This window comes from Prionailurus viverrinus, chromosome A3, assembly GCF_022837055.1.
Source record: "Prionailurus viverrinus isolate Anna chromosome A3, UM_Priviv_1.0, whole genome shotgun sequence".
NCBI lineage: Eukaryota > Metazoa > Chordata > Mammalia > Carnivora > Felidae > Prionailurus > Prionailurus viverrinus.
Window position 1 is genome coordinate 87,393,458 of NC_062563.1, and position 18,460 is coordinate 87,411,917.

Genomic DNA, 18,460 nt, shown 5'->3' on the forward strand with positions numbered 1-18,460 from the left:
GAGATTTGATGACAGGGACAATTGTTATTCTTTGTGTGTGATATATATTATGTTAACGTATTTTAAAAGTCCCCATCTTTAAGAAATACATTCTGAGGGGCGCCTCGGTAGCTCAGTGGGTTAAGCCCACAGCTTCAGCTCAGGTCATGAGCTTACAGTTTGTGGGTTCAGGCCTTCCATAGGGCTGTGTGCTAACAGCTGAGCTTGGAGCCTGCTTCGGATTCTATGTCTCCCTCTCTCTCTGCCCTTCCCCGGCGCGTTTGTTCTCTCTCTCTTTCTCTCTCTCTCTCTCAAAAATAAACATTTGAAAAAAAATACATTCTGAACTATTTACAGATTAAAGGATGTGATGTCTGGAGGGTTAGCCTCAAAATGATCAGTCAGGAGGGATGTGGGGAATAGTGGGCTTGGAGTAAAATTGAAACAAGAGTACTGAAGCTAGATGGTGAGAAAATGTGGCTCATTATACTATTTTATTTATCTTTTTGTTTGAAATTTTTCCTCATAAAATATAAAAATAACCCAAATATCTTTTACTTCGTTTCCTCTCATGCTCGTCTTAGGCTCTGGTTCATACATTTGGTATTCTTTTATGCTCCACATTCTTTTTACCTACTATTCCTTCTACCTGGATACCCTTCCCCTGCATAGAATCCACTTCTGATCTCTATGCCAACAAACTCTTCTCTGTGAAGATCTCCCCTCTAATCCCAGACAGTAAATCTGTGCTTTCTTCATGCTCCTAACATCACAACTCTCTCCGCATTATTGTAATTATTACTTATGTCTTTAGTTCTCTACTAGACTGAACTCTTGGGTGTTGAGGATGTGTTTTATTAGTTTTTTTTTTACATTTATTTTTTATGTATTTGTTTCAGTATTTTAATTTGATGAAGTTTCTAAGCACTTAATAAATGTTGCCTATGATGAATATATTGTATTACTTTTATCATTTGGAACTCCAAGCTAATAATAATGGCCTTTTCTTATCATAACTTGAAATACCAAGTTTCTCTTAGTTGATTAAGGTTTTTAAAGTAGGGAACCAAGTAAAGATCAATTGATAAAATTCTACAGCTGTTAATATTAAATACTGAATTTGCATGGTTATACTGCATAAAAGATGGCTTGGATGTGAAACAGTAATGTCCAGTGGTAGTTAATACCAAGTCACATCTTAAATAATAGATTTTAACTTATTTTGCTTAATAGTTAGACTTTTAAGTGTTTTATTTTCTTGATGAGCACAATTTCTTATAGATTCCCCACCCCACCCCACCCCCACCTTCTCTGGTTTAGCTGAGCCCTAATAAAAGTATTCTAGAAGTCAGGGCAATAAATGAAACATTAAAGTCTAATTTTTTTTTTTTTATTTAGCAAAGGCAATGGACTAAATTTAATCAGTATATTCTAATTTTATACCACAAAAAGGTATTTTTATATCTGTTAGCAAGTTTTTCTCTTATTTTAATCTTATTCTTTATTTAAACTATTGCCTATTTTTGTGAGATTTCACATCTTATGTGTATTTCTAGGCCTCAAGAAATCAATAAAGAAGAACTAGAGGGAAATAGCATGAGGTGTGGTAGAAAGCTTGCCAAAGATGGCGAGGTAAGCATGGGCTAAGACTCTTAATATTTTCATGAAAATTGTGCTATTAGTGCAAAATACACTTTCAGTAACAATCATGACATCTGCCATACCTCAGAGCTTTTTGGTACAGTTTCTATACCATGATCTCCTAGGCAAGGAGTTAGGTGCTCAGTGGTAATTGATTATTCAGCCCTGCATGAGAATGTTGAGCTTTCTGTGTCCAGCTAAGAGGCCTAGAGAATCCCTCAGCAATCCAGAAATTACGATAAATAAAAAATTATATGGAAGCTTTTATGTAATCTTAAAAGTCCATTCTTTGTATAAGTACCCTAAATCAGTGACATTCAATGAGCCCTGGGTGTTGTATGTAAGCGATGAATGAATCATGGGAATCTACCCCCAAAACCAAGAGCACACTGTATACACTGTATGTTAGGCAACTTGACAATAAATTGTATTAAACAAAAATAAAAACAAACAAAAAAAGACACTCAAACCCTTTGATTGCTACCCACATTTAGACTTTTTCATTTTTTTTTCATTTTTTCATTTTTTTCATTACCATATGTAAGTGTTTATTATAAATGAAACAAAAGTATTATGAAACGGTATCTACTGCTGCTGTGTCCAAAGATCCTATTTTGTATTTAACTTTTTTAAAAGCTAACTGTGACTCATTAAATTGATTTTAATAGGACATGAACTACATTTTTTAAAAATCCCACTCTAATTATAATTGTTATCTTGAGAAATCGTTCAGCCTGGGGCACCTGGGTGGCTCAGTCGGTTAAATGTCCGACTGCAGCTCAGGTCATGATCTCACAGTCCATGAGTTCGAGCCCCGCATTGGGCTCTGTGCTGACAGCTCAGAGCCTGGAGCCTGCTTCGGTTTCTGTGTCTCCCTCTCTTTCTGCTCTCTCATCTGCTATCTCTCTCTCTCTCAAAAAATAAACATTAAAAACATGTTTAAAAAAATAATTCAGCCTAATTTAGGTAACCAGTTATTTTTCTCCCAGATTTTCCCTCATTTTAACTTTTTTGTTTTTAGAAGTTAATTATTTTATGTTTGCATTCATAATTGTGATGTGTGAACAGCATATGAAAGGGGAATAGGTAGGTGTCTTCTTTATTCTTTAGTCTTCCTTGTTGCCTCTTCCAGACCTTGTGCCTCCCTCATGCCTAATTGAACCACAGCTCCTTTGAAGCATGCGCTTTCTACTACACTACTCACTACTTACTATAGCCATCATGCACTGGGCTATCTGCGTTTATCCCTGTTCTTGTTGTCAGTCTTGGTGATTTTTGACCATCTTCCCCACTGTGATCTTATGCTCTACCCTACCTCAGGCACCCATTTCCTGGAAGCATATCCTCAGTTTTTGCATTACTAAATAATACACCCCCTTCAAAATCACCTTTTCAAGTATACCATTTTTAGACTCCACCTCCTTTTATCTTTCTAACACTCTCTAGTACCTGGACTCCCAGCAATTGTTGAACTCCACAGGGATGTACAACACATTGTTCTTACTCCTTTTTTCCCATTAGCCTCTCACCGCATCCCTACTTTCTTTACTTACATTTTATGTTCCATCTTAAAATTGGTTCCTGGCTAATAGTCTTAACTTCCCTTTTTACTCTGTCAAACTTAGCTGGCTAAACCCCAATTCTTGTTAAATCCTAACTTTCTTGCTTCCAGACAGATAAATATGATTAAAGAAAAACAGCGTACCCCACAGGTTTCACTTGAATGGTTGTAACTGTAAACTTGAAACAGGTCTTTAGTGCTGCATGGTGATCTTCATTTCCCTAGTGAATTTATCCTGCCATTCTTTGAGTACCTCTTAGACCTTCTCAGAAGGGGCAGTGCTACCTGCCTTATTCTTAATCTGATGACCTTGTTTCTTTCATCACTCAGAAAATAATAGCAATAGGAAGAGAACCTATCCATCTACCTACCAAACAGTTCTGCCAGTCTACCTGCAGTTGTACCTGTGTGCTATGCTTTTCCTCCTATCAGAATGGATGAACCATCCATCCCCTCCCCTCATTACAAACTCCATCCCTTTTCACCTATTCAGAACCTTTCAGTTTTTCTCTTCTACTGCGTCATTCTCACTTAGCATATAACATACTCTACCACCACCCATCTGGGACCACACCCTGACCCCACATTCTTTCCCCCCACCCCACCCCAGCGCTCCATATCTCTGCATCTCTTTTAAGCAAGAAACTCATTTAAAAATGTGGCCCATATTTGTCTATACTTCCTGTTTTTTGATGCTCTCTTGAATTCACTCCAATTCATGTATCCCAGTAAATTCCAGTGAAACTGCCATGCTGTTTGTTGTCAGTTATTTCCACATTGCCAAATAAGCAGTTTTAAAAGCTTTTTCCAAAAGCTCTGGGCAACATGACATATCTGCACTCACTCTTGGGGTTTTTCTCTTATTTGACTTTCAGGACAGTGTGTTCTGCTGGTTTTCTTCCCAGTTCATTGGTTGCTCCTTCTAAGTCTTTCAAGCCTTCGCCTGCATCCTTCTCTTTCTCAACAGATGTTGGCATGACTTGAGGCTGAGTACTTGGACTTCTTCTCTGTCTGTGCTCACTCTGAAGTGATCTCATCTACTTCCTATGACTTTACGCTGATGACTTCATATAGCAGCTACCCACTTGACAACTTTCTCAGAATCCTTATAGCATCTTGAGTATAATAGTCCCAAGCTGAACTCTTTGATTTTCACCCCCAAACTTTCTCCTTCCCAAGTAATTCTCTAACCCACAAATGGCCCCTCTGTTAATCCACTGAATAAGCAAGCTCCAAACTTTGGATTCTTCTCTCTTCAGTACCACACCTGGTGTTCATAAAAAGTTCCTCCAGACTCTACTTTTGAAATACATTCTAAGCATGTCTGCCACTACCACCCAAGTCCAAGCCACTATTATCTCTTGCCTGAACTATTGTAGTAGCCTCACAACTGCTCTCCCTGTTTTTACTCTTGCCCTTCTACGTTCTATTATCCTTACAACAGCCAAAGTCATCTTTTGTAAATGTAAGTTAGATGGTGTTTCGTCCTTCCCCAAAACTTTCCATGAGCCTCTTACTGCACTTAGAAGAAATCCATGTCCTTACTGTGGACTACTAAGCCCTACGTTTTCTGGCCCCCAGCTGACTCTCTGAACTCATCCCCATCTTCTGTCTACCTAAGTGATCGCCCTAGTCACATAGCCCTTTTTGCTGTTCTTCAGATATGTCAAGCATGTTTTTATCTCCAGAGCTTTGTACTTGCGGTTCTCTTTGCCTAAGTCACTCTTTCCCCAGATAGTTACTGATCTGCTCCTTAGTTGACTCAGGGCCTTGCTCACCTAGTATCACCTTAGACTTTCTCTGACCACCTGTCTGAACCAGTAGGCTCCCCAGCTACAAGCTCCCCTTCTCTACTGTGTCACTCTCTCCTGACAGTCTATTCTGTTTTGTTCTCTTCCATTCCATTCCATCAATTCCTTCCACACAAACATATACACATATTAAAATACACGTTTCCCAGGACAGAAACTTACTGCTATTCAGCCTAGAGCAGTACTTGGCACAGGATATGTAAATATCTGTGAACTGTTGAATTAATGTTGTAATTCAGAGTGTCAACCAAATACTTGAAGCCCTAACTTTCCTTTGCTATACCATACCACATCACTTCATAGTCTCTCATTAACTATTAGGTGATAGATTAAACAAACAAACTTGTGAACCTCATGATGGTATTTAAAATAACTCAGTTGTGGGGTGCCTGGCTGGCTCAGTCGGAAGAGCATGCAACTCTTGATCTCTGGGTCATGAGTTCAAGCCCCACGTTGGGTGCAGAAATTCCTAAATAAACTTAAAAAAATAAATAACTCAGTCGTGACTCTGTTGGTTAGATATTTAAGAAATTTAGGGTGTTTTTAAAGGTAGATTTTAATGGGTTCTTATTACCTCCATTAACCTCCCAGCCCCCTAAGCTATACCTACTTAGAGTTGCAGTGAAAAGTCATATTTCTTTCTTTTTTTAATTTTTTGTTTATTTATTTTTGAGAGAGATAGCAAGCAGGGTAGGGGCAGAGAGAGGAGAGAGAGAGAGAGAGAGAGAGAGAGAGAGAGAGAGAGAGAGAGAACCCCAAGCAGGCTCTGCACTATCAGCACAGAGCCTGATGTGGGACTCAAACTCATGAACCGTGAGGTTATGACCTGAGCTGAAACCAAAAGTCAAACACTTAACCAACTGAGCCACCCAAGCACCCCAAAAAGCTGTATTTCTTATGATAGAATTACAGTGTGGAGAGAGAATGAAACAGATCATGAAGAGGTGATATTAGGAAAGTCCCTTAAAGAATGATGACCATAGAGCCTGCTTTTCTGGCTTTGAAATATACTATGCCTGTGTGATAAGCCTTTATATATCTTCACAGATATATTCTGTGTGGTAAGCTTTAAGGGAAAGGGACCCATGAGAGAAATATTTGGAATGAGGCAGAGAAAAAAAAGACATTTTGAACTTCTAATTTGTGACTTGCTAGTATGATGAACTGAAGTAAATCTTTCTCTTTTATATTTCTTAGTACTGCTGGCGGTGGACAGGTTTTAACTTCGGCTTTGACCTGCTTGTAACCTACACCAATCGATACATCATTTTCAAACGTAATACACTGAATCAGCCGTGTAGTGGATCTGTCAGTTTACAACCTCGAAGGAGCATAGCATTTCGGTAGGATGAAATTTCCCTGCCACACTCCTCCTCTAGGGGGGAAAAAATGAAATAAAACCTGACAATTTACACCAACAATAGTAGAGTTTTGGTAATACAATATATATGAATGTGCAAGGAAATAATAAAGCTCCATTCCTGTGAGGTGTTAGTAATAATCAAAATCAAAAAGTCTGGATCTAGTATGTCAGAAAAAGTAGGCTGGAATATGAATGATATGGGATTGATAACTAGACTTAAAGCTGTTACCTTGCTGCTGTTCTTGCAAATAAAAGGTCCAAACTGGAAATTCAGCACGGTATTTTTCCAGGAAAACATGCCTGGTATTGTCCTTCACCCTATGGGATTTCAAATGTCCAACTTTGCTAGTTGAGCTGGCTGTCTTTCTGGAGAGGATGCTGACAAATTGGAAAATAGCTTAATGAACAGATTTTTTTAAAGTCATATATTTATGCTTACCTTAACTCAAAATGGATCAAAGACCTAAACATAAGAGATACACTAAAACTCTTGGAAGAAAACATAGGGGGAAAGCTTGTTGACATTGAATTTGGCATTGATTTCTTCAACATGACACTGAAGCACAGGCCACAAAAGAAAAAAATAAATTGGACTGCATCAAAATTAAAAGCTCTTGTATATCAAAAGACACTGTCGCCAGAGTAAAAAGGCAACCCATGAAATGGGAGAAAATATTTGTTAACCATGTGTCTGATAAGGAGTTAATATTCAGAATATCTAGAGAACTCCTAAAACTCCACAACAAAAAAATAAACAACCCCATTCAAACATGGACAGGACTTACATAAACATTTCTCCAAAGAATATATACAGATGGCCAATGTGCATTGTTTCATTTTTGAAAGATCACTAATCAGAGAAATACAAATCAAAGCCACAATTAGATACTTCCAGACCCATTAGGATGGCTGTTATCAAAAACAAAGCAAAACAAGTGTTGATGAGGATGTGAAGAAATTGAACCTTTGTGCCTTGTTAGTGGAAATGTAAAATGGTGTATGCTTTTATGGAAAATGAAATGACATTTCCTCAAAAAATTAAACAGAATTACCATATGAACCAGCAATTTCTCTTCTGGGTATTTACCCAAAAGCAGGCACTGGGACAGATCATCTTCATACATCCATCATGAACCTGGTACATTCATCTTCATAGCAGCATTATTCACAATGGCCAAAAGTTGGAAGCAACCAAAGTGCCAATCAACAGATACCTGTGTAGATACTGTCCATACCTACAATGGAATATTATTCAGCCTTGAAATGGAAGGAAATTCTTAAACATGCTACAACATGAACCTTGGTGACCTTGTGTTAAGTGAAATAAACCAGTCACAAAAGAACAAATGTTATATGATTCCACTCATGGTACCTAGAATAGACAGGTTCACAGAGCAAGTACAATGGTGGTTGTTAGGGGCTGAGGTAAGGGAAATTGGGGAATTCGTGTTTACTGGGTACAGAGTTTCAGGTGGGAAGATGAAAAGGTTCTGGAGATGGATGGCAGTGATGATTGTAAAACACTGGGGATGTATTTAATGCTGAGAACTATCCACTTAAAAATGGTTAAAATGGTAAATTTTATGTATATTTACAATAAAGACATTTATAAATTATTTTCTATCTTAGATATGTATAATAGCACAAGCTTATAAATCTAAAGAGGATCAGTTTAGAATGTGAAAAGACTTAAAAATCTTTTATCATATAAAAGAATATGGAAGATAAAAGTAAATACTAAAGTGAGGGGGAGGGCTTGTTAAAATTAATCTGTGGTTTTAAAAATCATGTTTAAGGGCACCTGGCTGGCTCAGTTGGTGGGGCATGCAACTCTTGATCTCGAGGTTGTGGGTTTGAGCCCTACACTGGGTGTAGAGATTACTTAAAACTAAAATCCTGAAAAAATCGTATGTTTATTTTTTTATTTGTGTTTTTTTTAAATCCTAGATTACGCTTAGCCTCTTTTGATAGTAGTGGAAAACTAATCTGTAGTAGAACAACTGGCTATCAAATACTTACACTTGAGAAAGATCAGGTATGTCTGATTACTTTTCTGTTGTTTGGTTATAGTATTTGTCTTTTGAATCCTCTTTTGAAAATTCTTAAAGAATTAACATTTGATTTAAAAATCAGTTTACAGTTTTTTTGAAGGTAGAGATGGAAGCACCATGTTCACTTATGCATAATTTACTCCCATATTATTAGAAGTGTAACTAAGACTTGTAACTAAGTGTAAAAAAGAAAACTCAGTTTGATTTGAGGGGCAGGGGAAAGCTGATAATAGAGAAATAATTGTTTACCCTGAATATCTTCCCCCAAAAGTTATGAATTTTAATTGCTTTATCCATTTGTGCATAAATGCATTTATTTATACATTAATAGCAAACACCATGAAGATAATCCAGTGTGTCTCCATAGCTCCTGTATGTTAAGAGAACATTATCCTCTAGCGCAATAGGTTTCTAAAGTAGCATCTGTAATTCTAAGTAGCATTCCAAAATTCTCTCTGAAGCCATTTGTTCCTTTATATATCACATGCATGTAGAAGTTTCAAAATGTCATGATGAGAAAGTAAGCCATTTTCGAAAAGTTACATGAGAGCTGTTAAAATATTAAGGAAGTTTACTTCTATTAAAACTAACCCCTGGGGGGCACCTGGGTGACTTAGCCGGTTGAGCATCCAACTCTTGATTTTGGCTCAGGTTATGATCCCAGGGTTGTAGGATCGAGCCATGCTTCGGGCTCTGCACTGAGCCTACTTGAGATTCATATTCTCTCTCTCTCTCTCTCTCTCTCTCTCTCTTTCTCTTTCTTTATTCCCCCCCCCCACCTCCCCTTTCTCTCTCTGCCCCACTCCCCCACTCTTGCATGTGTGCACTCTCTCTCTCTCTCAAGTAATAAAAATTAACCACCATTCCAAGGGACATACTGTTTTGATAAAGGGTTCAGAGCCTATAGTTCACATAAATTATTAGAAGTTAGCAGTTTTCCTCACACAGAAGAGACTTATAGAACATTAGAATTTAGCATTGCAAGGAACCTTGGAGTGATCATTCTGGCCTCACATACCCTGTATGAGAACTCCTTTAACAGCATTCTTAATGGGATCCTCCACTAGTTGTTGCAATTCAGGCAACAGAGAGCTCTCTCACATAGTAGGTAATATTTGAGAAGGTAGATATATAATAAGAAAGTTCAAATCTGCCTTCAGTAGGTCCCTCTGTTGGTCCCTCTGGTGCCCTCTGGAACTGCATGAACAATGGCTGTCTTTACCTTCTACCTGGAACATCATAAAAAAATACTGTCATGGCTCAAAGCCAGAGATTTTTTTAAAAAGCACCAGGCCAAGATAATAGTTGTATTCCAGGTGTTCCTTGAGTTGTTTATTCAGCGAACATTTGAGTCCCTACTGCATGCTAGGTTCTGTACTAGGAGTTGGGGAAATAAAGAGGAGCTTATGTTATATAGCTTAGGATAAGTTGCATGGTGGAGATGAGCTCAGAGTAGTGTGTAAAGTTGAAGAAGTCTCTAACCCTTACTGTGGGATTGGGGGCAGGTGTGGTTGTTGGGAGAGGAAGAGAAGGGACAACAGCTCATGGAAAATTCCCTCTCCTGGAAAAGTTGAAAAGTAAATGGATACCTGAATCAAGCTTCAGATGATGAGTAAGATAGAAGCAAGGGAGCACAAGAGTCATTCAAAGAACTGAAAGAGATTTGTAAGAGTTCAGTAGGACTAGAGCAAGGGCATGATGGGCTGTGGATGGAGTTTGGACCTTTTCCCGAGATTCTAGTGATCTGTAGAGAAAAATTGCAGTGGGGAGTTGTATATGTGTTTTTTACATAGGTTATAGATATTTGTTATAGAAAAAATAGAAAATATAAATAAGCAGAAAGGAAAATCATATGTATCCCTCTTACAGACGACACCAAAATTAGATGTGTAGAGAATCTGACAGGACAGAAACCTAGGGGTGGGCCAGAAAAGGTAACCTGGTGAGACTTTCAAGAGCTGGGATGGGGAGTCAAAGCCAAATTGCAAGAGTGAATGTATAGATAGCCTATAAAAAAGGAAAGAAGAGGTAGAAGCCAGTAGCTGATGGTTTGAATTTGAGTTGCTTTTTATCCAAGTGAGGATTTCCAGTAGACAGTTAGATTTATAGATCCTGGAATTTAGAACTGTATGGGAGAATGGGGGGGAATAAGAGAACTATAGTACAGACTAGTGGTGTGAGCCTCAGAGAAGCAGGGATTGGTAAATGAAGATGGAGAAATAATGGTCTGGAAGTAGAAATGGACGTAGAAAGATGCCACCGCTGTCTGGTGCTGTGATATGTGGGCTCCTCAGCTTCCACTCTGTAGTGGAAGAAAGAAAATGGAACTTCATGGTGCTTCAATGCAAACATGGAGGTAAAGTGAGCCCTCAGGTGGAGTTAAAAGTTTAGTAAAGCTAGGATTAGATCTGTCTAGTTTGGGGACTGAGATTGGGAATTAATACAGTCTAATATTCAGAAATCTGTGTGTCCTTTCAGCTCTCAAGTGATGTCCACCTGGCGCCCCTCTTTTCCCAAAGTTGGGAAAAGAACTACCCCCACCCCAGCCTTAACTATATTCAAATACTAGAATCTTCCTTGGAGTCTTTGTTTTGTTGTGGCACTGAATCTTGGTTTTTATCATCAAATATACCTATTGTCAAAGCATATGTCCTCAACAAATTTAGTAAGTGTGCCTTCACCTGGGTTATTGCTACAAACTTCGTCTATGCCAGGGTGACTCAACGTCCAAAGACCAACTATGTTTGATATCATTCCTCTCTACTAACCCTGCTAGTGCCATCAGCCCAGGTGATCACCTCACTTGACTCATCTCATCCATCTTGTTCACTAACATTTTTTTTAAAAAACACTATTTTCCCTGTTTGGGGGTATATAGAGATAATGTGTGTGTGGAGGGGTCACGTTTGTATTCCATACCTTCTTTATCCAGTTTATCTGCTTCTCCCCCAACACACAAGCTGTGTCTAGTTAAGCCTACATCAGTCATTTAAATGTTCCAGTATGTTAGTTGCTCTTCATCGCAGGAGCATTTTCCTCGTGAAAAAAACAAAAACTCTAGGTTTATACAGTGTTTAATAGTATGTTCTTCAAAATGTATAAAATAAGGCAAAGCTGATATATATTACTGCAGAGAATGTATCCCAGTATTTAAAAGGTAGAAGTTCCAGGAGCGCCTGGGTGGCTCAGTTAATTAAGTTTCCAACTTTGATTTCAGCTCAGGTCGTGATGTCACAGTGTGTGGGTTCGAGCCCCACATCAGGCTCTGCACTGACATCATGGAGCTTGCTTGGGATTCTCTCTCTCCCCCCGTCTCTGCCCCTCCCCTGCTCATGCTTTCTCTCTCTCTCTCAAAAATGAGTAAACCTAGGGGAAAAAAAGTAGAAGTTCCAGTGCTGTTCGTTTTAGTCTGAAGACTTACTCTGTTCACCTAATGCTGTTCATACATGGTTCCAAATAGAGATCTGTAGAATCAGAGATGGCTACATCTGTGTCTGTCAAGTATAGGATCAACTCCTATCTCTGAGATTTCAAGGCATTCTCATGTGTACTGATATAACTGAACCTGGAATTGATTTTACATGATAATGTATTTTATATTCCAAGAGACAAATAACATATTTACATTAGAGACAGTGGAAGATCTAGACAAGAGTAAGAACCATGCTTGTAGGTGCTAATAGTGACTTCCACCTTCTTCTCAACCATTTGCTATATCTAAGGGCCATCAGGAAATGAAGCCAAATGAGAAGTCTATATTTCTGGACTATATCTGTTCATAAGATATGTAGGTACTTGATAGAAATTTTTCAGTAACGAAAATAACTACCATTATTGAGTACTTCGTACATGGCTGGCTTTGCTGAGCCCTCTGTGTGCCTTTTCTCATTTAATCCTCACTATAATCATATGAGGCGGGTGTTTTTACTCATTTTACAGTAAGGAAGCTGCAGTTGACAAGTCACTGACTTGCCCAAGGTCACAGCTAGTGGATTGGAGTTTTGAGATTTGAGCGGTGACTTTGAGAATTCAGATACAAGCTCTCTTAACCACCATGTGATCTCCTTCAGTTCACTCAATTCAATAGTTTGGTTTTCTGTTTTTTTGTCTTGTCATTAAAGCTACAAATTTGTTTTATAGGAACAAGTAGTGATGAACTTGGACAGCAGGCTTCTGATCTTCCCTTTATACATCTGCTGTAACTTCCTGTATATATCACCAGAAAAAAGAACTGAAAATAATCGTCATCCAGAAAATCCCGAAAACTGAGGATCTTATCAGTTGGAAACAGTAGCACTTTGAAAACTTTATTGGCCAGCTTTAATTTAATGGCCCTACTGATATTCACATCTAAGGTGACTAACAATGACAAAGGCCTTATGAACTGTACAGATGATACAGAAGACTTTTCTTATGCTCATTACATTTCTATGCATATATGAAAAACCATTTTGAAGCCAAGAAAATATCTGTCAAACCATTTCTGTGATAAAGATTTTGACTCATGCTTTTAATTTAGCATCAGTAGAAAATTGCTGTAGGTAAAAATTTCACATTTCTCTGCAACCCAATATAGATTTAATTTTTAGTTTAAACTTTGATCTTACCTGATGTTAATGAACCTCAGTTATCTATCTGTAAACTTATTTTTATTTGGCTAAGACAATGCTGAAGGAACAACTTGGCCAGTTATAAATGCTCTTTCAATTGGTGCATTTAAAGCTGTCCTTTAATGTTTTCATCTGCTCTTTATGATTTCTCCTCATATTCTGATAATGCCTCCAAGCTATGCTTGTTTTTAATCATTAAATACTTTTTTGTGGTTTTGGAGACTAAGCTGGGGAACTTTTTATTTAATGTGAGCATTTTCATGCTATTTTATTTTGCTTTTAATTTAGCTTTGTTAGGATTTTTAACAAAATCAGCTTCAGACTTTCAAATGAACTTGAATGGGAGAGAAAATCCATTTGAATCTGAGGATATTCTTTTGCCTTACATGGTCATTTCTTTGACATTCTATACAACTTTATTCTTAGGTCATGGATTATTTATGTACCAAATATTACACTTTAAACATTTTCATTTTCTCTGGTCTTCGGAGTTATTTATGTTCAAATTTTGGTTGGGAATCCTATTTCCTACTTAAGCTCAGGACCTTATAACCTCTGAATTGAGTGCCTTTGAGTTATACATGCTAATAGAAATTTCATGGTAAATGTAAATAAAGTCGGAGGATCTCATATAGAAGCTTATAATAAAGCATTAATGTAAAAATTGAACTTATTTTTGTCAAAAATGAGATGTATGGTTGTCATGATTTATATATGTTTGCTCCTTGTGTTTACTGCTATTTTGCAAATAGCCATGCACATCTTCTTTCCAGTCAGAGTAAGTGCTATTTGTGATTAATGTATATTTTTAGTATGTTTTAAAGAATGGGAATCATTTTTATGTATCTGTATAAATAAATACCCATTTGGAAAAAGAATAAGTAAGTTCTTACATAAAATGGACAAAAAAAATTAGTTGAAAACAGAATTTTTTTTTTCTTTGTAGTTAGATTTTTTTCCAATTAGATTTAACTTTGGAATTTGATAGTTTTCTTCCCCAGTAATATGTCCACAGGTTCATAAATTGCTTTTGTCCTTTCAAAATTCATCCCCTTTGACTTAAAGGAACCTTTTAAATGCCCCCTCCCCCTCTCCCTAAGCTGTAGTTTAAATGTTTCAAATACAATAATGTAGCTATATCAAGAGGCTAATTTTTTTTTAAGTTTATGTATTTTGAGATCACATGTGCGTGCACTTGTGCGAGCTGGGGGAGGGGCAAAGAGGAGAGAGAGAGAGAGAGAGAGAGAGAGAGAGAGAGAATATCTCAAGCAGGCTCTGCACTCTCAGCGCAGAGCCAGACACAGGGCTTGAACTCATCATCCGTGAGATCATGACCTGGGCCAAATCAAGAGTCAGATGCTTAACCAGGTGAGCCATCTGGCACCCCAAAGGGCTACATTTCTCAGTTTTATATTTGACTATAATTATATCTTTAGTGAGATGCTTTTTTTTCTCTTATTCTAGCATCAGAGGTTCCTTGCTAAAAAATATAATAATCTTAATTTGAATTATGTGATTAATTGAATTTTTAGAAATATTTGGAGAAAGAAAGTTTGAATATATTAGTAAAATTAACTATTTCATTTTATAAATTAACCAAATTGGAATTCTGTATGGTTCTTGTCCATTGGTTCTTTCCTAGCCAAATTGCTTACATCATCCGCAAACAATAACTACTTCTTCAATCACAAGTAGGTTGTGTTCTAATCTGAAAAACTGGTAATTCTCAACTAGTGGTAGTAAAGATCTGCTTTTGTTTTTGTTTTCTTAGCAACTTTTCATTCTTTCCAATAGGAATATTTTCATTGAACTATTAATAGTGTCAGCTGAAGGTATCATATAAACCATTATATACAAAAGCTTTTGTGTTTGTCTGCCTTTGCCTTATAGCCTTTGCCAAGCCTTTTTTTTTAAGCTGCCAAGGCCATAAAACAATATTTACCCATTAATAATTATTATCTAACTTGGTTATTAGAATCGATTAACTGGATTATCAGTAAAGAAGAGGTCTCTAAGAAAATATTCTAGAGTCTCATGCTAAATTATTTTTTTAAGTTTATTTATTTTGAGAGAGAGAAAGCACGAGCAGGGAAGGGGTAGAGACAGAGAGGGGGAAAGAGAATACCAAGCAGGCTTCTCACTGTCATTGCAGAGCAAGACAGCAGGCTCAAATCCACGAACAGTGAGATCCATGACCTGAGTCAAAATCAAGAGTCTGCCGCTTAACCAACTGAGCCACCCAGGTGCTCCTCTCATGCTACATTATTAGAGGACTATAAACGTACCCTTTTTAAAAAAATGGATTTGCCTTGGGGCGCCTGGGTGGCTCAGTGGGTTAAGTGTCTGACTTTGGCTCAGGTTGTGATCTCACAGTTCATGGGTTCAAGCCCTGCGTCGGGCTCTGTGGGGACAGCTTGGAGCCTGGAGCCTGCTTTGGATTGTGTGTCTCCTCTCTCTGCCCCTCCCCTGCTCATGCTCTGTCTCACTCTCAAAAATAAATAAATGTAATAAAGTTTTTTTAAAAAATGGATTTGACTTGAAACTTAGCAAGATATAGGCAAAATTAAAAGAACAGTGGTAGTCAGTAGCTTTATTTATTGAGTGTTCAGTGGCTGACACTCTATCACATTTTAAATCTTCCAATGGGATTGCCGTTATATAAAGATAATTTTCAATATCAAGTGCAAAAGGTTACCAAGAGTCACTGTGGCTATTTAAATTTAAGTTAATTAAAATTAAATAAAAGTTAAAATTTACTTCCTCAGTCACACTAGGCACACTGTGACTAGTAACCACAGGTAACTAGTGGCTACAATATTTCCGCTAGTGGCTGCTAGTGGAAATATAGAATATCTCCCATCTAGTTGCAGAAAGTTCTATTGGCCCAGAATATTGGTCTATTACAATATTTGTATTTAACCTAAGTTAATTATAAGTTAATATTGGACTATTTATGTTGAAACTGTATCAGTTATAGTCCCTTAAAGATGACCCATGTAAATAATAGAAAAGATAACAGAGCCAGGGGTGCAAATGATAGATAACTTGTCAGTCACCTGAAATGATATGTTGAGTCATGATTTCAAGCAATGTGGACCTAAAAAACAAAAGGCATAGTACATTTCCTCCCCAGCCAGAGAGTTTGACATTTTTCCCAAGGTCCAGGCATAAGAGTATAAAAGCAAAAAGCCTCAAACATCATCAGTCACTGTTAACTAGTGGCCAGACTGCATCTAATTAGGGAAGAGTTAGATGACTTAATCAACAGCATGCATCCACATGTAATGATAAAGTAGGATATTTTTGTAAAAGCTGGTGATTTCTTGTTAAATAAGATTAGCAATGCAAAACAAAATTCAACCAAGGCTAGAAAATAGTACATTTGAGACACAGATTGTTAATGTTGGTTCTAACGTAAGGGACATGTGTGCTTTAAATACAGTTTATTGAAAACTGTCTGGTTGGGGAGGGAACTTAAAAGTGTGATCACAGGTGTTGACCTGACCCCACTGAAATTCCATTAAAATGGAATGGGGGAACCTCAAACTATCAAAAATATAGAGGATTTTCTTCCAGATGCTGTGCTGAAAGAGACACAGTGCTCAATAATCTACCTCCTGAGAGAAGGCAACTTGATCAGTAAGGAAGCCCTGCTGAACCCAATTTCTGTCTCACATATGAAAGGGGAAGGAGCCTTTTGGAGACACCATCTCTTTTCCCACATAAGGTTTAGTCTCAGGACTGTCCCTTTAGGGAACTTATTCCTTTGGTTTTTTCCTTTTCTCTTCTGTATCTTTACTTTTTTTTTTTTCTCTATACTAACTCACTCACATGAATACTTAAATGCGCTTAAATTTCCCCCATCTTTGAAAAAAACTTCATTTACTTCCACCCACTGCCATTATTTTACTTGCATCAGCTAAACTTCTCAAAGGGTTCTTCAAATTTCCATCTCCACTTCAAAAGCCATTCACAAACACTGAGTCAACAACTTTGTTGCTAAATTTTATGTTAGATGTGGTTTTTTTGTTTTGTTTTTTTTTTTAACACTTAAAATTTACCACTTTTTGGGCGCCTGGGTGGCCCAGTCAGTTAAGTGTCCAACTTCAGTCATGATCTTGCAGTTCGTGGGTTTAAACCCTGCGTCCGGCTCTGTGCTGACAGCTCAGAGCCTGGAGCCTGCTTCGGATTCTGTGTCTCCCTCTCTCTCTCCCCCTTCCCTGCTTCTGCTCGGTCTCTGTCTCAAAAATAAAAATTAATTTTTTTTTTAATTTACCATTTTGTCCTTAAAAAGGAGCCTTTTTTAAAACTTCTCTGACATCACACTCACCCAGTTTTCATTCTGTTTCTCTGGCCACTCCTTAGTCTCCTTTTGATGACTTGTCTTAGTCACCTCTGGCTGTCTCTAGGCCCTTTTCTGTCCTGAGCCTGCACCAGGTGATTTCATGCACTCTTATGGCTTCAAATGAACCTCTATATTCTGATGATTTATTTTTCTGTAGTTCCAGGCTGGATTTCTCTTCCAAGCTTCAGATATACATCTAGTTGGCATCTCCTCTTGTGTGTTCAAAATGGCACCTTAAATTAGCTTGTCCGTATCTGAACATCCTCTTTCTCCAGAATTTATCATATATGCCTTATCTTAGCAAGTGATGCTACCGTCTATCTACCCAGTTTCACAAGCCAGAAACCTGGATGTCATTGTTGAATCTTCTGATTGGCTCATCCACTGTAGCCAAAATCATCAAATTTGTCCAGTTGTAGCAACTATTTCTCGAATTCGGCCACTTTCCACCTTACCTAGTGATACCATTCAAGTACATGCCACTGTAATTTCCGATCTAGATTATTTTGCCAGCCTCCTAATATATTCTGCCTCTAGTCAAGTATCCATTATCAAGTGTTCTCTGAATACTCAAATCTGATTCTCTCCCATCCTTACAACCCTTCGAAGATTCCCTATTTCCTTTGCCTCAGGATAACACTTTAACCATAGATTATGAGCCTATTCTAGCCTCACTTGCCTCTCCCTTGCCCCTTATCCTTGCACATTCAGTGTCCTCTGCCTGAACAATCTCTTCCATTTCTCCACACAAATGTCACCCCATTTCCCTTGGCTAATTTCTACTCGTTTTTAAGGTCTTGTTTGGACATTATTTCCTCTTGGAAACTTCTTGACAACCCTCCCCCTCAAAACCAGTTAGGGATCTGTCTCGTGTGTCCTCACAATATCTTGTTTTTCCCCTATCAATGCACTTTTCACACTATTTACTTGTCTGTATCCCTCACTGGACTGCAAGCAGCTCAAGAGCAGACTTTTGTCTTTCACTGATCAATCCTCTGTTATATAGGTGTGCAATAAATGTTTGGGTGAAAGCTGTATTTGCCTTTTTATTTCTTTTCTGATGTTTTGCCATCTGGGGCCCTGCTGAGACTGCCCTTCT

The 18,460-nt window shown here is 37.8% G+C and overlaps 1 protein-coding gene across 1 annotated transcript in view; it reads left to right on the forward strand.

Annotated features, from left to right (window-relative positions):
- Nucleotides 1-13,685, forward strand: part of GMCL1 (germ cell-less 1, spermatogenesis associated) — a 38,256-nt gene extending 24,571 nt beyond the window's left edge. The window contains exons 11-14 of the mRNA XM_047852915.1: nt 1,536-1,611; nt 6,190-6,335; nt 8,303-8,390; nt 12,547-13,685. Of these exons, the coding sequence (XP_047708871.1) occupies nt 1,536-1,611; nt 6,190-6,335; nt 8,303-8,390; nt 12,547-12,675 (439 nt within the window). The 3' untranslated portion in view covers nt 12,676-13,685. The remainder of the gene's footprint in view (nt 1-1,535; nt 1,612-6,189; nt 6,336-8,302; nt 8,391-12,546) is intronic.
- The last annotated feature ends 4,775 nt before the right edge of the window (nt 13,686-18,460 follow it).